Source organism: Eurypyga helias, unplaced genomic scaffold, assembly GCF_000690775.1.
Source record: "Eurypyga helias isolate BGI_N326 unplaced genomic scaffold, ASM69077v1 scaffold53, whole genome shotgun sequence".
In the NCBI taxonomy this organism is placed as follows: Eukaryota; Metazoa; Chordata; class Aves; order Eurypygiformes; family Eurypygidae; genus Eurypyga; species Eurypyga helias.
In genome coordinates this window covers 3,518-26,547 of record NW_010240344.1, presented here as the reverse complement: position 1 = coordinate 26,547, position 23,030 = coordinate 3,518, and the positions used below count along the sequence as shown (strand labels likewise).

At 39.9% G+C, this 23,030-nt stretch overlaps 1 protein-coding gene across 1 annotated transcript; it reads right to left on the bottom strand.

Annotated features, from left to right (window-relative positions):
* Positions 1-12,483: 12,483 nt before the first annotated feature.
* On the bottom strand, positions 12,484-22,794 carry RCN2 (reticulocalbin 2, EF-hand calcium binding domain; the record flags this gene model as incomplete). Its single annotated transcript, XM_010148399.1, has 5 exons — positions 12,484-13,288; positions 16,195-16,337; positions 18,681-18,777; positions 19,997-20,098; positions 22,598-22,794. Coding segments are annotated over 5 exons (692 nt in total), but the record flags the coding sequence as incomplete, so codon positions are not given.
* Between the last annotated feature and the right edge of the window lie 236 nt (positions 22,795-23,030).

Genomic DNA, 23,030 nt, shown 5'->3' with positions numbered 1-23,030 from the left:
CCACGTTTTTCCCTGCCCCAGCCATCCCTCCAGCGCAGGGTCTGGCAGGAGCCCTTGCCAGCGCCGCTTCCTCCCTCCTGACAAACCTGCCCTGTCTCACTTCCTCCTCACAGACCTGCTTCAAAACAAGGGGCCCAGCAAAACTTAACCTCTACAGCCAGGAAATGATGCCAGTAAGCAACCTACCTTTTGGCCAGAAATAGCTGCATTTCACGAGGTTGCAACTGGAGTGTTGAGCAGCATGTTGGAGAAAAGGCAATGACAAGAATTTCAGAGGAAAAGCAAATGATGAGTGCAAGATCATAGAATGAGACTGGGAAAGAGGCTCAGTATTTGTGACAGAAGGGGAAAGATTTTCTTGAATAGTGGTGGGGTTTTTTGTAACAAAAAAAATGTTGCTCAAATCTATGCCTGTTAACATGAAACTTAGCTGGTATCGCAGACATACTCCCCATTAACGTGGGGATTTACCTACCTGTCTAACAGGATGCTAGAGAAGACAGGTAACACCTGTCACGTTTGTATAGCAGCCTGGCAGAATATTAATCCACTAGCAACTGCTCTGCACTGGCTATCAAAACCGATTTGTATTTTCATTTCATTTCACCTTCATTTTCCAAAAAATATTATCAGAGGATAGAAAACTTCTGCTAAGAAGCACTTTTTAGTGAAGGCTATGAAAAATTTTGCCTTAAACCATTAGAGAGTATGTGGAGGATATAAAACTTACAATTAAAAATATACTAGTTTTAGCCCAGGCCATGATACAAAGAAAATAATTTTTAAAAAACCCAACCCAGTGCAAGTGTGAAACTTTCCGTATAGTACTATCACTGCTATTTAATAGGGGGAAAGTGTAGTTAAAACTTACACCTGTTATGAGGACCAATTTGCACTTTCATGAAAGGCAGCACACCCTGTTCTTACAAAGTTTGAAGAACTTTTGGAAGAATGAATGGTGCTCTTTCTCTGCTAGTTGGGGAAGATCTCCTGCTTTCAGGGTTTCTTTACGTATTTTACCTTGCTACAGGAGCTAAAGAAATTTCTGCCTGTCCAAAAGTTTACTGATGGTGAGAGCAGGGAGTTGTTGCTTAGGTTATGCCTCATCAGGGTGAATTACAGGGAGGGGCTGCAGCCATGTCCTGCAGCCATTTCTTAGAGATCAGGGATCCGTGCTGAGTGATCCACTATGGTGCAAATATACTCTGTGTTTTTTAATCATAAAGATATAGTACAAATTGAATAAAGGAGTAAATTGCTCACTGAGGTAAAACGTATGGATACATTTCCCTCTCACTAATGGGCATAACGTTATAAACCTTATAAATGCAAAAATAATTGCTGACCTTGTGATTTGGGGGACAAGCCGTAAGCTTTTGCCACATTGTGCAATATCCTGTATGTTTTTATTTTAAAAGACTTACTATTGCATAGCTAAAGCTGCCATCCTGCAACCGGATATATTTCTGCCCTGTTAATCAAGCTCAACGATACAATGTTTCCAGCCAAACAATATTAAAAACAACGATGCTTTCCTTTAAGGAAGGTGTTAGCTTCAAAGCTAAGCAAGGATTATAGTCGTGTTAATGTGACTAAGCACAGGAGGGAAGTTTAGGGAAGAAGAGCCACAAAGAACTGGCCTGGCCAGATTCTCAGCAGACGTTCATCCCCTAAACCCCACTCCAGTCCCTGGAGTAGACCTGATCCATTCTCACCAAAGACCAAGACCTTGTAAAGTAAATGTACCGAATGTAGCAGTTCTAGAGTCAGCTGCCAGGGTAGCACTGGTTTGCAGTTGTGTCCTAGCCTATGCGCTGAGTATGCAGTTAGTAGCTGTGTAAGAGGAGAATCTCGTATAGGTGTGGTCGGGCACAGTTAGGCTTAACATCAAAATTAACTTTTGTGTTTCCTCTTCACTTTCTTTGTTTTAAACTGTTCAAATCTAGTACTGGAGTGGGGGCGGGGAGGGTTTCCGGGAAGTGCTGAGAGGAAGGTGGTTCCCTGAAATGTGTTCTTGCATCTGTCCATCCATTTCTTACCAAGAGAGGGTTCACCCTGAAGGGCGGGTGGACAGAAAGAAAGCAGAGGCAGCAAATACACCCTGAAGGGGCTGTTCTACTTGGCCTGATAGGAAAATAGCAGGAAGAATTAATATGCCTTCATGTCTGTCTTTAAGTCAATCCTAGATGCTGGAAAAACGATTGCCCAGACAAGAGGCGACCACATAACATCCTGTTTACCCAACTTTGCAACGTTAGGGGTTTGTTGGGTTGTTCTTTTCCTTAAAAGCTCTTACTCCAGAAGCAGTTGCAAGAGAACCTCAGATTACCCTTGAGAGAGAAACAACTAGGGTCAACTTTCAACCTTGTGACTTCAGAGAAAGAGCTTAAAAACAAGACACCAAAAGATTCTTCAGCCAAAAGTCAAATAAGAAGAATGGAGCTTATCTACTTCCCTTAGTATTTGCTGTTTTAAGCCAGTTGTGTTCGGGCTTAGTTCTGCAGAGTCACTGCTGGTTTTTTCTACCTGTGCTGCTGTGTGAGCCCGGGCACCCACCCGCCGCAGGCATGCCCTTCTGCACCTAGGAGCCGGCATGGACTCTCTAGGTGGGTGAGCAATAGCATTTCGCATGCAGCCGGCTGGCTTTGCTCTGCAAGCAAACGTGAGAGAATTCAGACTGTAATTAGCAACGGTTCACCTGCCCAGGGGAGCCACTCCTAAAACTGTGGACACTGACTGCAAACAAGTGCTCTAAGGACCATGAGACAGACAAACCCGTGCCCCTTTCAAAAACAGTTTCTGGACCTAGCACAGGAACTGGGAATGTAAACTGTTTTATATGGATTGGATATATACTTTACAGTGTATTCTTCGGCCTAGGATCAGACACACTGACAAACAGCACGGTTTTGCTCAAAGTTGCTTTTTTACTCAACTGAATTTAGAACATGGCACAGGATTAAATTGGTTTTAAACTATATATAGAATTAAGCTGTATTTTAAAAGATTTTTAAATACAGACATATTGAATATAGGAAACACATGGGAAATGCTCACTTACCCAAAACGCATCTTTAAACTGCAGCTGTGTCATTATTATCGCTCTGTGGAGGGGGAAGAATCCTCCAGCAAGTTAGTTCTCGGATGAGAGTAGCAGCAGCTACAGGACTGAGCTCTGCTGCTGTAGCCCAGGCAGAGCAGGAAGCGAAGCACATCCACAGACCTGTCTCTTCTGAAGTCAAGCTGGTGAAAAATAGCATTGGGTAGTTTCAGGCAGCTCAGCGTAATGACCTGTGGTTGTGAAGGGACAGAGGGGAAGAAAGGTCTTGCTCACACACGGAGACATACACGTACTCAGCACCCTAACCCCAAACCTGTTTCTCTTCTGGTAAACAGTTAATATTGAAATGAGGAAGCAAGGCGATGTCAAATGATGTCAGGCTGCCCCTTGCTGTGTGTGCATGTGAGTGGCTGGCAAATTAAGAAAAAAAAAAGCAAAGAGGAAAAAAAAAAAAGGGAAAAAAGAGGAAAAAAATAAAAAGAAGTAAAATTTAGTTATACAAGTTGATCAGCTACAGGAGGAGGGAGAGCAATTAAAATGCACAGGAAACCAGCACAATACAAAGAGATAAGCCGTGGAGGAAATTAGAGTCAAACTATCACACAGCGCTGTGGTCTTACAAAGACGCAGAAGAAATACATGGGCCACATTTCCCCAGTACCTTCTGGGGCTGGCGGAGGCCCATGTATTTGCACATGGGAAGCGTAGCTCTAGGTTGCATTTTGCAGCTGAAAAGGCTTTTCAAGACTCTGGTTAAATTAAGAACACTGTGAAGTGTGCAGGTGTCTCCATGCTTTTAGATACCTATGTGGCTATACTGAGAGAATTTCTGATTTGCATGCCCTCATGTAAATGTTTACATGAGTAAGCCAGACATGAAATTTAGAAGTAAAATCCAAACTCTTGAAAAAACGTGGGATAAGAGAGCTAAGAGTTTATTAGCACCAGGAGCTGAAGTGAAGCTTCACAGACATCTGAACCGGCAGCGTGCCCAGCACCACCCCCAGCACGCGGCTGGCATCACGCACTTCAGCCAGTTAAATAAGTTAAATAAGCTAACTCATCTGTTACCAATGCAGCTGCAAGTAATTGGTAATAAGGTAATCTGTCTAACGCTTCCATGAAACCCTCTTCAAAATACCTGTCCTACAGGTGAAGTTGCCTCTGCCCCCTTAGGATGTTCAAAGGGCTCTTAAATATGTGTTTTTAAATATGTGTTTTTAAATACTCGCTGGCGTTTTCAGAGTGTAGGGGGAAAAAAGACAAGAAAAGAATTCCTGCAGTGGTTGCCTATGCAAAAATGTGTCCTTCCACACCAAGAACACTTAGTTATAACTCAACAACGTTCCTCCTGATGCCGGGGTGTTGGTTTTTTCTTACTGTCCCTGCAGCACCAGCCGCACAGGCAGATCATTGAGTGGTGAGGAAGTCCTGCAACTTCACGGAGCTGCAGCGGGGCACAGAGATCTGCTAGGAGATGTGTAGCAGTTGGTGGCGAGAGTTATCAGGGTCACACCGTCAGCAATTTGGGGCTGGTATTTTGGAGAATTGGCAAGTTTCCTTCCTGGTGGTCTGAGGAAGACAGGGAATGTGCAGAGACTTCGAAAGGGAAAATGAAGTGCAAGCAAAGGAGGGCAAAAGAGGGAGTTTGCAGGGCCAGGGGTATGAAACTGCTTTGGTTGTCTCAGCAGCAGGAAGAAAGCATCATCGCATGAGAGGGGGAGAAGGAGAAAGGCGAGGTTTCACTCGCAGAGGGTGCTGGGGAGGAATGAGTGGAAGCTTTCTTCCACAAGGGAAAATTCCCTGAAAAACTGTATTTTGAGGGCATGGGCACTAGGCATCATACTTGATCCGTTAGCCAAAAAAAAGTTATCTTTTTAAGAATGTTTTATCTCAGTCTTTCTAAAACTGTTTCCTCTTACTATTTCCAAATTACAACTTTGCTTTCAAAGGGATAGCTTGGCTGTTGTCGGGATTCATAACAATGCATCAAGTGCATTTTGGTCTTCTAAAATGGTACTTTCTCTTTACTTCTGGTTCGGCTTCCAACCAGGAAGCCAATTACGTGATCGAATCTCACACTGAGCAACGTGCCTGTATCTGTCCCAGCCAACAGTACTGGTGTAGCACAGGCCGTGGCTGAGTTCAAGCAAACAGGCAGAGGATTGTTTTCCTTGCCTCCCATAAGCCAAAGCACCAAAGAGTACCTCAATACCTTGCAGTGGGCATCTAGTAAATTTATATTGAGCTGGTCTGCTCCGACTGCTGGTCTGTAGGATGCAATGACTTGTTGTAAGCTTGTATCATTTAGCAGAGCCTGAAACAGAACCTAGAAATAGCAGTTCCCAATAGCTCTCCTACTTAAAAGACACACCAGCCTCCTGACCACTCCAGAAACTCATCTTTGTCCCTTTCCCAAGCAAACGTATCAGAGGAGTCTTGCAAGTCTTTCAGAAAACTCTCATGGGGAACGCTGCAGTAGGAGAAGAAACCTTCATAAAGCCATCCTCTAAACGGGAACAGGATAACATGGCTTCCAGTTATTAGCAGATGCTGCATCTTGTGATTGACTTAATATTTTGATGTGAGTGGCCTGAGTGACAATACCGAAATACCAAAGTGGCAATAACAAGCCTTAAGTGGAGCATTTCCCTGAGAGCCACTGCAGCTTCCTTCCCACCCCTGCTGTGAAAGGTTAAAAATCACCTATCTGTTTTATCTGTTTGATAAGGCCAAGAAACAGTCTCCAGGCCAGAGTATTGGGGTTTTCTTTCAGTAATTAAAATTGGTTGGCAACAGAATGTACCATTTTAATTTGTTCTGTAGTGGAAAGTGATGAAAGTCTGATTATTTTTAAAAAGTTCATATTAAAAAACCCTCTAATTTTGGTATGCATCAGAATGGAAGTTTCATTTGGGTTTTGCTAAGTATATACTGCTTTCAGCAAAGCTTTTTATTATGGATTTGGGCAGCAGGTTTGGACCTGACAGTACTTAAAATATGAAAATAGCATCTACAAACAGGGCTGTGCTCATCCAGACCTTCAAGCAAGACATTCCTCACAGTTAATGTTTCTGATTTTGGGTAGTCTGGTGGAGCAGACAGCAAACCGTTTAGTCTACAGAGAACCAGGATGTGGGAGTCTATGAAAAGTATTCAGGCAGTATATAAAGAGATGCTGAATACTCAGACAATGCACGTATTCAGCCGGTTGTATTTTTCAAAGCTCCACAGGTATATTGTGGTCCCCTGGAATCATTGTGAAATGAAAATGGAGAATAGAAGGCACTTCTGCAGTCCTTCAAAGCCTGTAACAATTACATCTAAGACATTTGGCTTCACGATTGCTGTCATACAGTCATGTTCAAAATTAAAACAGTTCAGCCCCTGGTGTCTTACTGAGTCCTAAAGCCTAGAGACACCATCAGCAAAGAAACCACTCCCCGAGGAAAGCCACAGCTAAAATACACAAGCACTTTAGCTGGTTAGCTGCGCCGGCCGGTTCTATTTCCATACAAATGGCCATCCAAATTGCAGTGCGAGAAATGTTAGGGGCTTTCAAATTATCCACAATCGTGCCAATTTAAATTTTTTTAAATCACCTTGCCTTCAGTGAAGAGCCAGTCTCTGTTCCCATGGAAACAGAAATGGCAGGCTCTGAGCATCTGCCTTGATTTGTTACAATTCCTCTGAAGCCATCTATGGCTGCTGGCTGAAAGATGATTCAATATGCTCGAGAGCCTACAACATCAGCCCTGTTCAGCTCTGAAACACGCTCCCTATGCTTCTTTTAGACAGAGCTCTTTGAACATCCTTCCAGAAGGATGTTTCACAGTGCAAGGCAGTCCTGCTGGCATTTTGCTGCAGTGAAACGGACAACTAACATGAAGATTAATTGCATATTCTGCATTCTTAACCAGTATCTAGCATGTGATGGCAGTTTCCAGGGATGCCTTCACTGAAAGGCGAAGATGTTTCACCCAAGAGAACGATAATTATGAAGCACATGAATGGGTTTCCTCTAAAATTAACATTATGATATTCTGTATTTCCTTAAATTATTGTTCGTATCACACAACACGGGATCTTTTTGTGCATGGTCCGTGTTTAACCATGGTTAGCTACCATCCTTACCCCTGAAAGTGTTTCAAAGACCAAAAAAGGAGAGGAGAGAGTTTGGGAAAGTGCGGTGTCACAGGAGGCTGGATCAACATGAACAATATCTGGAAGTTCTTTGGAGACGGGTTATAACCACTTTGTGAAAGAGAAAATGGAAAGATTTGGGTTCTCTCTCCCCTTCTTGTCACAACTTTGGGTACCTGCAGTAAAATGCTTTTTTATTTCTCTGACATCTTTTTTATGTTTTTCCAACACACTTGCTTTCTCCATGCCATTAATTCAAAGGAAATCACTATTCATATGCAAGTTTTGCATATTCATTAGCCAAGGAAGCAATGCTTGCAGTGCTGAAGAGGTTTCCACCTCTCAGCAAGGACTCTCTGAATACTGCAGTTCTGGAAAGAAAGCAGGCTTCAAGTTCACAGAAACATTAGACCGAATTAGACAGTTTAGGATATGCTTTGCAAAAAAATCATCTTACTTGACTGAGGCTACAGGGGGGTATGCACAAGGGCAACAGCTGTTAGGGCTGGCATGTGCAAAGACGCTGCTATCTTTTGTGAAAAATCATGGCCTTTTTAGCTGCTCTCAAACCACTGGACCTTTGTCCAAAATACATCATGTCCAGCAGGTCTGTCTGTGCGCAAAACGTCCCTTCTGTAGTAATACAGTGAATGCTTAGCATCATGGGAGGCAACGCTTCAGACTCCTTCAGCATACTTTAGCAAACAGTCTGCATATCTGCCCATTTAGAAACAGCACCAATTGTTTTATCATTTCTTTTTCTGTGCAGAAATGCCAAACTGTAGCAAGTCAACCGTGAACATCTGAAAGATCTTTCAAAAAAATCTTCAAAACCCAAACTTTTCTAGATAAATTATTTGCATTAGTGTAAAGAGTCTTAAATATTAAAGTGTATTTGTCTTAATTTCTAGACAACATGTTACTTACACAGTTCAGACAAACTAGTTGTTTAGTGCCAATTAGCACGGTAATCCTGTACCTGTTTGAGAAAACGCATACTCAGATATTTTACCACATACAATTTAACTTTTTCTTTTAACTTCTTTTCTTTTAAATTTAACAATTTAACTTCTTTCCTTTTTGCTTTGATAGATCGGCGGGGCTGGTAAAATAACATTCTTCATGAGCAAATATTTCATGACACCTCCACTGTTGGTACACACTGTTGTGTGTGTTGGTACACATCCACGTGAGCAGCATTTATGCAGCACAAAGGATTCTGCTTTAAGCACCAAATTCTTGAGGAATTACCCTTTAATTAATGTGACTTTTCTTCCTGTGAGAACAGCACAAAGCACTTTGCATGGGGCACTACCCTCTGTACAGAGAAGGTATAATGCGTATTACAACAACTATTACCTTAAAACCAACATTGAGATCAGTGTTCACCTTCTGAGAGGTTTTTCTTATTGCTCCTAGCAAGCTGGGTTTTTCTAAGACACAGGAGGAAAGAACAGCTTGTAGTTGGGAATGTTGCATACTCAAAATAACTTACAACATATAGAAAAGTAAACATGTGTTGCCACATGGTTGAGACAGGACCACAAGATTATTCCGTGCCTCCTGCTCTGTGCAGGAGGAGTCTCCACTGCAATCTCCTGCTCCAAGCAAGACTAACTTCAGGGACGGATCACATTGCCCAGGGCCTTTCTGAGCCCTGACTATATCCAGGGTGGAAATTCTTCCATCGCCTCTCTGGGCCCATTTCGCTGCTTAACCCCCACTACAGTGAAATTTTCATGTCATCAGAAATTTCCCTTGCTGGAACTTGTGATTGTTGCCTCTCGTTGCTTCATTGTGCACCTCAGAGAAGTCTGACTTGTTTATACCAGCGATGTAATTCTGCTTGTTGTGTCACTCATCCGCTTTCCTGGAGCTGAGCTGTGGTTTTGGCAGGATGTGATTTTGTAGGTACTAAATGTATGAGCTGCTTGGTGTCCTGGAAAACTTAGAAATCTAAGCTCTGCGATATTGATACTTCATCTCCTTGCTGTCCTATTATTCTCTCTTTGCCCTGGTCACCTGACATTTTTACATGCAAAGTTTGTTTAGAAACCACATTTTGCTAGATCCTCGGTTCTGTAAATGGAAAGATTTTGGAACAAGCAGAGTAATTTTGTTCTCTTCATTGAGTTTAGCTAGGATTTGTGCCTCTGAAAGTCTCTCTCACTTAGACATTATCCAAAGAATCATTCTAATGCATATTCCCACACCGCTGGGAACTGCCCCTGAATTAGGGTTAACCACTTTTGAGGATGAGAATGAGGTTACCTTGCCAACAAAATGCTGATCTCTCTCTAAGAAACCCGAGTGGTTATTACATGGATACAAAGTGCTTTCACCAGCTTTAATATTTGAATTGGGAATATTCTGCATGTACTGCTTACGAAGTGAGATGAGATGTAACAGGGCAGAGACCTTCAGTACAATGTGCTGAAGTAGGATGCCTCTCCACCTCCAACCACAGTGTATTGACAAAGAAAATGTGACGCTTATTAACCTTCACCATCTCTCCTTTTACTCTTCCTGTAAGTCAAAGCTGAGGTTTCAATTCTGAGTTTGATCTTTTTGGATTTTTCCAGACTGGCTGTTTTGAGCTGTTCCACCTGACTGTAACCTGAACTGTGCTCATAAAACTTCCACAGGTCGAAGTTTAGCAGTTTGACCGAAAAAAGTCTCACTCCTCTAAAGGGGATTCTAGGATCAAATGTAGCATTAGCTGAATGTGCTCTTGCTTTCTAAAATATCCCTGCAACCTGGGTTTTCTTGGTGAGGTTTATGATTGGTGTTAAAGTGAGAAAGGTATCCAAGTTCCCACAGCGGTGGGACAGAGAGGAACAGAGAGAGACAGCCGAAGTGTTACGTCGCTATGAAACCAGGCCCAAGGAGACTTTCAGTCTGCTTTCTTGGCTACCAGTTGTCTCCGTTCTGTATGGTGCTGGAGTAGAGGTGCGTAAGGAAGAACAGGATTCTTTAGTACAACACTGAGGTCTATTTGATGTGTAGGATACAGTGGTTGGAGGCTTTTTCAAAACGCAGCGTCGGTTTACATGACAGAACAGCGCAAGACAGACCTGTGCTCCAAAATGTCTTGAGCACATGTGGTTATAGCTGAAGCGTGGAGGCTGCGGAAAACCTTCTGTATAAACTAGCGGGGGGGAGGAGCTACCAGACACTGCTCTTGGCCTTCACCAAACAAAGACGCTCTGAACCTTCTACAAACAGGGCCAACAGGAAACATAAGGACTAGGCTAACCTGGGTTACACTGTGTGGGACTTTCACGGGCTCTGGTAATCCCAGATTCAGTACCAGTCCTTCCTTCTGTAAACAGACAGAATAAATTATGCCGCACTGGACTGCTGCAATCCCTGCTCTGAGTCATTAAAGTTTCTACTTAATTTCTGTCTACAGTGAATCAGTTGTAAGTTGTAAGACATACTTCACTTCACTGCACTTCTTCCCAGTAGAGTTAAAATATGCCAGGTAAGGGACTCTGTCAGTGCACAACCCTGAAAATACCGGTGCTCTCGTGTAGAATATTTGGATGGACATCACTAAATTTAAGTGGTGGAATGCCAATTTGGGCAACCTAAACACTAGATTAACCAACCAAAAGCCACAACTCTTTCTAAGGTTGTGAGAGCACTATTAGGCTTCTATTGCTGAAGTGAAAGAAGCCTCATGTTAAAAACGTTAGAAATCAAAAGGCTACATTAACTTAGTCAAGGAATTAGAGAAACATTCAACAGAATACATTATTGAAAGATTGAGCTTAGCACTTCTCCAAATCCACACTTCAGTTCCATTAACAATTTTATTGTTTCCTTTTGAAGTACCAGTTTTCTGTAATTGCATTAAGAGCTGCGAAGTGACGAAAGCTGTAGTTCTATTTCTGTTTTACAGTGAGCTGAGCCCTAATAATATCTAACATGATTTCCTTACAGAAATATTAAAGTAAGCAATAAATTGGATGTTTGGAACAGACTATGAGATGCAGACTGTAAAAATGCTATGCTGTTTGGTATTTTACTAGTCTTGCTATACCTCTTCTTATTCTCAGTTTATGCAAATCATTGCAATCCAGAAAATTACTTTGAGCTGAGTCGAATAGCAAAGGACAGTGGCATCCTTCCACAGGCACTCTTTTGTTCTTCTTGTTTTGCAAGTTTAATTTTCAAGCCAATGACAGCAGTATTAATACTGAGTACGCAGCTGATTCTGTCATTACGACGTGTTTAAAAATGCTGTAAGGACTAAAAACAAATGGGCAATTTTGAGTATATTTCAAAGCAACAAAGATGACAACAACTGTTTTAATATTCATGGACACGATGGATTTAGACTTTTTATTTTTTAAAATCAGATCCCACCACCAACATGGCAACAGTTGTACTCACATTCCCAGAAACTGAAAAAAAAAAAAAAACGAATAGGGGTTGAAAAAACCCCCAACCACTAAAATTGAAAAAGGGTTTTGAATTTCTATCACTATAATATCTAAAAAAATACAGTAAAAGTACATGTAGTTTTGTTCTGAATCAAAATTGCTAACCTTCTAATGGTGATACTTCAACAGTTATGCCAAATGGAACTTCCTGTTTGTTCTGAGAATAATTAAGAGGTGGTATATTGGGCAAAAAACAAGGCAGAACTGGTTGCTTTCACTTAGTAAAAAGAGAGTTGGGCAAAGGAAAACATTAGTCAAGAGTAACATTGCAAAAGCATCACAGCAGTTAAATTATCTAGGAATTTAAAAAATCTAATACATTCTACACAATCTACTCTGCGAGGCTTTGTCTTTGTTTAGAATACTCAGCCAATTTCTGTGACTTTCTAGGAGATAAAAAGCTAATATATGTACTTCCCTGAATTGAGTCTGTCAGGCCATTAACCTTTCAGACTACTTCACATAATCACATAATGGGACAGTACTTCCTTTTATGAATTGTAATTGTGGAGCTTTCAACCTAACTTAACTTTTAGAGGTGATTACTACAAATATTAGGCAATGTCTTGATGCTTTAGTGTTCCATATATCCCAAATAAATAACCACACCCCCCTCAACTGTTTTCTCAAACTTGTCCAGCAAATGCTAAATGCACACTTTGCTTTTTTTGAATCTTCTTTAACATCCGGGTGAGATGATGCGTCTTTGGTTCATAGAACCTAAGAATTGTTGCCATTGCACATCACATACATTGGGTACGTTGTTCCTGTTTCAAGGTGTTGCTATGGGTGACCCGCAATACGTAATAAAAGGACAAAACGGAGAAAGACAGAATATTCTAAATTTTAATCCAAGAAATGAAGAGGTCTTAACATTGTAAAATACCACTGTATTGCTAATGCTGTAGAATTGTACATTAAAAACAATAATTGTCTATAGATGTAAAAATAGCAAGTTTTATGATACATTAAAACACAGTATAGAAACCATTTAAAATTAAGTAGAAACCTCTTCAAACACCTGAGGCATTAACCTAACTGTTTCTTCAAACCTATTAAATTAAACACAGTAAATACTGACGATAAACATTCCCCATCTTCCCCGCTCCCCACCCTAATTAAATTGATTAGAAAAAATAGTAGTCTCTCAGTTACTATGTTTTGCATTCTTTCAGAATCATAGAGATTCTCCATTTCCTTCAAGTACAGTGGAACAACTCTTCACAATACAGTACTACCCCTGAAGTAATTTATTTTTCAATGTTAAATAATCTTGGAAGTAAGTATTTAACATTAATTTTGAAGGCTAGAAGAGGCCCAAGGAACTCTGCAGAAGGGCAATTAAATTTTGAATGCAAATTATTTACACAAACATTAGTGTACTGTAATTACAGCATAAAACTTGCAACGTAGCTGATGGGTGCTTTTAACAAAAGCTCCAAATGAAATAAAGGGAAGAAAACCAGATTACAAAATAAATAATCTAAAGTTCTTCATGGTAGAAACGTTCATCTTGAAGCTGCCTACCATAATCCGTTGCTTCACTGTTAAGAAACAAATCCTGGTTCTTAAGAATTTCTGCTTCAGAAAGCTTTTTATCATCATTCAAATCCATTTCTTCAATAAGGTGAAGAGCCTTTAAAATAAACGGAACACAATGTGCCCAGTTAACAGACATTATTTATAAGCAATGCTTTAGGAATGGCTTGTCAGAGTCCTGCCACAAGACCATCCCGTGTAACAAGCTAGACAAGATTGCCCGTTCAGAACAGAGCCTTTCTCCCCTTGCTTTGTCTCCGTCACCTCTTTTATGTGGTGGCACAATCATATCAAATCCCGACCCTCACTATCAACTCTAAAGGAACAAATCAGTGTCAAACCCATAGCTTTACTTTGAGAGTGGAAGACAGTGTTAAACCAGCAAAGATTAATCATCTTCCTGGATCAGCCCTAGTCCTTGAAACCCGTGGGCGAGTGCAGTACACGATCTGCAGAAACTGCAAGCTCAGCGTGCCCGCTGACACCCTGTGACTTCAGAGGGGCCCTCTGGACATTCAGTTATTGAAAGACAGCTCCAATAGCAAGTCCTCGGTGTGAGGGACCTCAGCTAGGATTTGAGCCAATACAGCCTTCAAGTTGAGCATCCTCTTTCAGAAGGTGCACGGGGTATCTCAGTCACATCCTTACCCCGTGGCTGACAAGATAAGCATCGTTTACAGCTCCCAGGTCAAGCTGTAGGCACGCCTGCTTTCAGCTCTGGCGGTGCCTACTGTGCTAAGCCAGTTTTTATTTCCTGAACCTGTGCAGACTCACTTTTCCATCATATGTGCATATTAAAAAAAAAAAACCGTAGGGATAGAGACTTGCAGCTGGATATTCTGTATCTATTTACCATTTGCAAAAAATGCTCCATGGCTGTAATTCATGATTAAAATGTAACTGGAAAGTATTTTACATCCACCGTGATAAAGGGTTTTCCAGCTTTAACAGCGGACAAGATAAGCCAGCTATGCATAGGAGTGTCAACTTTGGGTAGCAATTCATGTTTTCCCTCATCTACTGAAAACCCAAGTTTGCTTTTCTGGAAAAGGCTTCTAAATATTACACCATGACACTGTCAAATGATACTGCAAGTTAAAACAATTTGCAGGTTTACTGCTTATTTATATATTACAAAAGGAGGGAAGTTCAGCAGTAGAACAAAGAACTGATTGCAGAATATCTTCCTTGCGGCTTATTCCCAAGTATGACATAGCTCAAAGCTAACAATGTACTACAGCAGCCCCTAGTGCACCTGTTATTTCTGAGAAACAGAGGAGTCCTAGCATTACATGGGTTTTATTTGCTAAACATCTACAGATACAGTGATTTAGAGAATCCTTCTGTTCCTACTTTTTCTCATTGGTTTGACTTGATGTAATTGCTTAGTGACTTTTTTTCCTAATTAAATATTACTCACATTTAAGCTGACTACATCACCAAAAAAGACTGAAGAAAGTAACAGGGTCTAATGTCAGCTAAGCAGATTTTAAAAGCACTCTGCATGGCAAAAGCTAAAAGATTATTAAGACAAACATCTTGGTAAACACATATCAATCCCTGGAAATGGAATGTATAGTAGTTTTTCTATTTTTATATCATTTAGCTACCAAGGTTTCTTGAGTCATTTTGAAATGCCAAAATGAAACTGCAATATTCAGCTTTCGAACAGCAGTTTATGACTTAAGTCAATGCCACCTTCTCTTTAGGACAGGTGACTTTGCTAAGCCCTTATATTAACCAAAGAGAAAAAAAATAGCACATTAGGGAAATAAAATAAAAAATTTCTCTCAGAGCTGAGCTAATTCTACAGCATGGCCTTGCTGTAAGGTAAAATTTAAATGAATAGTGAAGAACTGCTTAAAAGAAAACAACCAAGCAAACCACCAAAGGTGTGAGTGGACTCAACACCACAGAATTCATCTCAGTTAAGCAGTACCGCTTCTGTGAAATAAGAACCAATCACCCTCAAGAGTCAGGTGTTAAAAAAAGTCTGCGCAAAGGCTTACAGGTCCACATTTACAGAAATACTACTAGAGCAATTTACTAGCTCTGCTTCCTACAAGGTCAGCTACGTGAGCACCCAGTGCTGCGTGCTAGCCACTTTGCTTTTTCTGTCACCAGAAAGAGGAAGAGGGGGGGACACCTTGGTAATGAGATAGTCCAACACAGCAGACACGCTATGTTCTTTGACACAAAGCATCTCCTGTCTTTACCAGGAATTGTGGAGGCATGGGAGGACCTGGTGTTCCTGCCATTCTGAACACCAAAATCCTCCAGTGCGAGTGAAAAAGACCCAGACAAATTAAGATCAAAAGTTACTAGCATAAAGGCAGAAATCCTCTCTGCTGCAAACGGTAACTGTAAAGTCTGCTTTCTAAAATAGGTTGTTCTGGAACACTCAGTGCTTCTACTGCCTGCTACAAAAAATAGCGACAGCTAAAATGAGAATCCACTTAAACCTATTATGGCGTTCTACCCCTGATTAAGCCATTTTAATTATCGTCATCATTACAGCATCTTGAATCATAGAATACTTCCATTTTCTTGCACTTAAGCAAAGACAAGCTTTTAGTTCTACAAATTATGGTGATTTATCCAGCGAGAAGAATCGCGATCAATTTTTGTTTTCAAAATTATGCTGTCAGTATATAACAGCTTCTTTTAACAGCATATCTCATGAGATTTACCTACAATAATTAAGGAAATACCTGATTAAAATACTGTCCCCTCAAGTCAAACCAGATAAGCTATTTCAATATGTAGGAAAGCACTTTGTTAACATACAAACTTTCACTCAATTAATAGGAACTTCAAATTTGCCTAATGCAGTTAAAGGACCTGCATTCTTTGTCAAACAGAAAAAAGGTTAAAAACCATGCAAAAAGATCTACAAAGCAATCTTTTTCAACTGCTAAGACTTGATAAATCTGAATGCATCTATTATTTTGTTCAAAATTCTACTGCATTAAGTAAAATGTAAACAGCAGTCAAAACCCATACCTCATCTTGCGCAATACCCTGATTATTGGGTACTATCCAAGACAACAGCTCTTGAGGGTCGAGTTTTCCATCATTATCCTTGTCATAGTCATTCACAAACCGATCCTTCTCAACAAGTATCCACTCTGGATCTTCCCCTGCAGCTAATAAGAAACATTTGTCAAGTTTAAAGCCACTCTTTACCTCAAAGCAGATGTTTTCACCTTTTCTCCTGAGCAAATTCACTTAATCTCATATAACCTAACACAAAAGTGATTTCACTAAAGAAGACAAGCCTTACAGACCAGTCCCAACAGATTAAATAAATGCATCTGTTTACATATGAAAAAAGTACTTGTCTAGATTAAACCAGAATTTAGAGCTAAGGTAATATTAAGATTGTAAATTTACAGTTGAACTAAGCAGACATTAAAGTCAAGGTTTATCATCAACTGAACTGTTTATTTTATTATTTCCAAATAACCCAGAATGATAGTGGAGAGAACGTGCTGCCAAGTAGATGGTTTCCTACCTTATCTAAAAGTTAAAGTGGATGACAGAGAGATCTTACATTTGCAGTATTTACCTTGACTGAGCTAAGATTACTCTCTCCCATTAACCTGTAACAATCGTGTTGCAGATACCATGTTGGGAGTATCACATGACAGCAACACAGGCCTCAGACATTGCTCATCTCAACACTTAACTGATGGAGGAAAGTAGGGAAAAGCTTTAAATCAACAAGTGTCCTAAAAAGTAGGTAAATAGTGTTTTGCAGTATATGGGATTATGAAATTATAAGGCCACATGAAGTTTTTAATAACATTCCAATGTCTGTTCCCCTGCTTTAACATCAAGGGAGGTCCATCTGTGGCAGGCAACAGAGAGGGGCAGGCTTTCAAATTAGTTTACTGTCTAATTTATTTGTTTGTTTTCTAAAATACCTGGAATATACCCAAAGCAATTTCATTTACTGTTTTAATTTATTTGTTTATTTGTGTACTTGATTTATACTTACCCTACGCGCTGGTATTGCATCCTGCAACCTAGCCAGCAATCTTAAACTTGTCTCTTAACTCTCCGAGAAATTTAGAAGCAATTCATCAAACTGACAAACATCGCAGACAAGCATGAAGAGAGATTAAAACTTCCTAAAACTTATGAAAGTCAAGAGCAGTTGGCATCACAAGCAGACAAATAACAATTTAAAAATAATTAGGTTCCTATTACAAAAGAACAAAGAGAGTGAAGGCTCTTTCCTTCCTTCCTAACATCTAGTTTGCGAGTAGATTATCGCTTAATGTCACAAATCTCCATACACTGTTGCCCAAAACCCTAAGACTGTTATGAAACCAGACCCATCACGTAGTTTATTAGTCATTTTAAAGTGCCTTGCAGGAACACAGTCTGCAGAAGCAATGGCCATTTTGAGAAAAGCTGAAGTAGTTTCTACAATGATAGCCGATTCTGAATTCTTGCTAAACACTTTTAATGGCAAAGCTGTTATCTTCTCTATTACTGCAAGGACCCTAGCAACAATTTCACTCCTTTACAACAACTTCAGAGACCATCTTGGAAAAGCTTTTTTCAAGTCGGAGCATGAAAAAGATTCTATCATTTTTACTGGCTCTGGCAAACAAAGATGGTTATAAAAGGTGAAATTCCAAGTGCTTGACTGGAGTGAAGAAAAACTGACTATTCCCCTATTTGTCCATATCCCCATGTGGCTTAAACATCTTCCCCAGCGAGGGTGAGTCCACACTTCAGAATTAGCACTGCTTAGGAGCAAGCAGACTTTCCACATGCCTCAAGCTACTGGTCTATTTGCCCTGTCTTGTAGCAAATGAAATACAATGTATAACATATTTATCTATTAGCAACATAGTTAGAGTTTTGATAAACACCAGATAAGTGCCCTTTTTCTTGTTAAAGAAGGAATAGATCAAATTTAAGGAAGGGCAAGAGTGGGGAGAAAAAAACAACCCAAAAAGCAGAAAGTGAAAGCAGATAGGCTTTTGGTATCTGCTACAGTGAAAGTGTACTCCTCATGCTTCCCCTCCACCTCTCTCAAAACCCACACAGCTCCAAGCCTGCTAAAGCAAGGCTGACAGCTGCCTTCTTAAGCTGATAAAGACCAGCAAAGTTTAACCTTACATTCATGCTGGCTGGTTTTGCCGATGTGTTCAGTCAGCAAAACTGCATCTTATTTCAGCTGCACTTGTAGTGATGAGGAATATGCTTGTCTTTAGGAAAGCAAGAAGTTACTTGCAAAGAAACAGTGGAATGGGCTGGACACAAACTACTGCCAAATACATACAAGGCAGACTGAAATAATGGCCTACTATGTCCAGTACCAGGAAACGGAAATATTCTAAAAGACAGGATAATGTTACTCAGAATGTGTAGGTGGAGGTGTAAAAAGTTGAAAATAAAGGTGCATACAATTCACCCAATTTCAAAAGCTTTTGTTCAGTTTCTGCCTTCATGCCCCTGCCCTTTTTCCTTACTTGGGTCTCTTCTATAATCACCAAGGAATTCTTCCAGGCTAACAAATCCATCACCATCTTTGTCATGTTCCTCTAAAGCCTCCTGAATGACAAAGTCCTTTTGTATACATAAAAAAGCAAAAGATCAATTTGTGAACAATTAGCAACTTGTAATCAAGAGAAACAGTAATAAATCATTTTACAGCAATAAGGTATTCTTTAAAGACTCACTCGAATCTGCTTTAGTGTTTTATGCAGACTAGTGCAGTAACTGGTTCCCATGCAACAAAACCCATCTGTTCTTTAAAGCTTAGGATGTTGGGCTTTATGAAAACCAAACCTGAAAGGTGTACATAGAGTTGGAACCCTTCAACATAATTCCAAACTACAAAAGTAGCCGAGAAACATGAATTTGTACAAAGCTGTATCATCATCTCATTTAATGTTTCTTTTTTTCATGCGATGTATCCACTAATTTGCCTTTTTGCAACTTTATGAAATCACTAGGAAAACTGGTTGGGCTTTTGGTCCTGTGTTTCCCAGTGAAGCCAGCGTGTCCCGTTTTTTCATGTTTGCCCATAACCAACAGTTATGCCAAGGTGAACAGAGGACCTCTTTGCATGGCGCTCCTCCTGGCAGCTGGCTCTGCAGCATCAGATAACCAAAACCGAAAGCTCTGTTCCAGGAAAGCACCAATGTACCTTTAGCTGAGGTCAACTGTCAGTACTGAGATGAATGAATGAATGAACGACTGACTGACTGACACCAACAGTCACAGCAGTGATGAAACAGGTGATCAATGACAAAATGCTCCTGGCTGAAGTAATAATCCCCCAAACTCTGACCATAGTACTGTCAATATTAAAGCTTCAGACAGGTTTGAATGCTCACTTTTGGCCAGAAAAGTGACTATTGTGCCTCTGTAAGCACCGTGAGTGTAACGGGCATTTGACCTTTTCTGGCACAAAGAAATCTTTCCTGTTAGTCCCCCTAATTAGACCTGAAATCTGAAACTAGGCATGAAATTTCCTCAAGCTAAAATCTCACTGATGCATTTCCAACCTAACAGAGTTTAGAGATAGCTGTGTCAGGCCAATCCCAAAAGTTTGGGATAGTTGTGCAATACTAGTTCTTGAAACAGGTTTCAGAGAAAAGTACTGAACTACTGCTCCAGCTCCTGACCTCCAGCACGGGATCCACAACACGTTACCCAGTTTTTAATTTGATCTCTAAAAGCAATACACGTAACTGCTCAAAAGCACATTTCCTGTGGAACTGGGGCTAAGCACATGCATTAAAAAGATGTTGTGTCTATATGCACGGCCTCCAGATCTTACCGTCATATACTCCACTTCTTCAGGATGTTCAAAAGCAACAAACTCATCCACATTTAGATCAGGAACATCATCTCTATTAGCCTTTTCAAAACGCTTTTTCTCCTTTAAATGAAGCTTAGAAAATAGATTTAGTTAGAGCACTTAATGAAAAGGAAAAACAACGTTATAGTAGCTGGCTCTAAGCTCATTAGGATATTAATTGTTTCACATTACCTACTCATATTATACTGATGTTATATTATCGCTAAAAAGAGCTCATCCAGAGCAACAAGAACAGCACTTTTAATTGAGGTAGGTTTATTCTAAGAACTGCATAAAAACTTACTTTGGTTTCAATTTAGGGAGACATTTAAAACACGCTCTTAGCCAAGGCTTCAAAAACACAAAAGGGAGATAATGAAAAGACCAAGAATGGTTGTCCTTATACATGCTTCATCTTCTAAAAGTTACCAATTCCCAAGCTAACCTAGTAGAGTACAATGATTATAATTCCTGGTGGCCATTGCAAATTCCAAAATTTACATTTTAAGGACATTCAATCTTCTGGATCTATATCTCATTTAGATCAAGGGCTGTTTGTAGTTCAAAGAAGGTCTTGAAATAGCATATATGTAAAACGTCTTTTCTGAAGCCATTTTAAGTGCTAAAGGATTGGACAGATTCCTTTAATGCAAGACTGTTGTCCATTACATCTGAGCATATTTCAAAGCAAAGTCACTTCTCTAACCCATTTTAAGTATTAGCATGCTTTTTAAAAATAAGAAATATTCACAATAAGCAGGCAACTTCTTATTTCTGAATGTTGTACACTTCCTGTTTCTGTATTCCAAATGTGCAAATATGTTATATTTTTCTCTCGTTTCATTTCATAGTCTCTTTAGACAAAATCACTCGTCACTACTCAAAATGCATGTGATGTGAGCTACAAAAATTTTGGAACCCCATCATTAAGTGTGTTGTGCTATCCGTGTGACTCTGGATAAGTTTGCTGTGGCCAGCAAAGCAGAGATCACAAATACTTGCAAAATAACCATTTGAAATTGTACTTCCTAGTTAATATCCTATTTAGTGACACTTCTCTCAAAATCAGTCTAACCTCATTAATACAGCACATAACACATAACTAATAGTGTGACTATAAGATCTTACTATTCTTCAAAATAATCAAATGTACTCTTCGAAAAGCTGAAGCTGGCTGAGAGTTTAAGGCAATTCAGAAGGGCTGACTACAGAAAGTACTAAACAGCAATGTAAATCTCAACTACTGAGGGAAGAAGTCTATTTTTCAGTGGCTTTTAAGAAGTGATGAACAAGGCTGCCACCTGCTGGTGAATTCATATGTTCACTTGACATCAATTCTAAACACCGTAGTCTTAACACTTCCATTTTGATTAGAGCAGGATCACTAATTTCCAAATATAAGAAAAATGCTGAAGATGGCTGACATGTAATGCTTCTACAATGCTGCTAATTATTCTCTTTACAATATATGTTGAAGAAGTCAGCAGGGAGGAAACCCTAACAAGCAAAGTATAGCATAAATGAGTAGGAGTTCTAGCTCAGCATATATATCTATGATGGCAATATCTCAAACATGGGATCAATATTTTGACTGGCAGTCCCATTTAAAGTCTTGTTTTATTTACAAGCTATGTAATTATTCAGTTAAGTGACCACCAAAGCTTTACAGTTTGTTTCTTCAGTGTGTAAAGACCCCTGCCCACTGTCTCATTTAGCTTCACTGCCGCCAACGTCTTGTATTATTTACTACTACTTCACTAAAAGCAGCCAAAGCAACCTTCACAGAAAAAAAAAAACAACAAACCTCAGGCCAGAATCGTCTAAAAACTCATTCTCTTTATGGGAAATACTTACCTGTACTTATAAACGTGTAACTTGAAAGGAAACAAATTTTGCTGTGTGGTGATCCTTGGTGAACCTTCCCTCCCTGCCTCTCTTGCCTCTTCCTTTCCACTCAAATATTTGCTTTCATATATGAAATTAACCCATAACTTCTGTTGTTTGTACATTCAGTTTTATCTGTAAGAGTTGTATTTTGATTGCTAAAAATGTCTGAATTGCTATTGCTTTTCTGTGGGTCTCTGTTGGACAGAAAACATTAAAGCAGGGAACACTGATACCCCACAGCAGGTATTTGAGAAATAACTGTGACAGTGGATAGGAAAGTGCAATAAAGGGGGTTAAAGAGTAAAAGGGCTTCCTTCACCTCCCGCACCAATGGTACTGGTCCCTGCCTAAGGCAGGACACTGGTGAGGCTACAGACCTCATGTAATGTATTGCCATCTTGTTTTAAGGTGATGGCTGGGGACTCTGCTCTGTGGTACGACTCCATACACTTATACTGCACTCAGAGAGCAAAATATACTCAGGAGGTACAATTTCATTCTGTCTTTGTTTTATTGGTAGCAGCTTTAATACACCATTACTTTCCTTTAATTACTCCCCTATCTTGGATAGATGAAAGTGTTAAAACATATGCCAGATGCTACAGTTTCTCTACCCATCTTGTTCCATCACAATAAACAAACATTGATGCCTTTTGCCAACAGCTTACAGAAACTGATGCTGAAACATTTTACCTGTCGAAATGATTCTTCTTCTTGATCCTCCAGGACAGTGTTCTCATCAAAATCAATTACACGATCATACATCTGCATATTATACTCCTTCCAAGACACTAATCCATCACCATCTTTGTCATAGTCATTGAAGTGCTGCTTAGCTTCTTGCGTAACATAATGTTTAAAAGACTGCTGTATCCAGGAGCTCAGCTCATCTGTGAAAATCATTAAAAAAAAATAAAAGGAAAAAAAATCAGTCATCTGCACTGTAATAACTGTAAAGATACCATAGGTCTATTCAGTTTGGAATATACTCTGCAATTCAGATGTAAGCACATAGGCCAGAGGTTAGTTAAAGCAAAACAATCTGTTTCCTCTTTGTTATGGCTTTTTCCAAGTTAACTGAACAAGTTAGGCTAGGGTTACATGGTTATTTTAATCTGGCTCATAC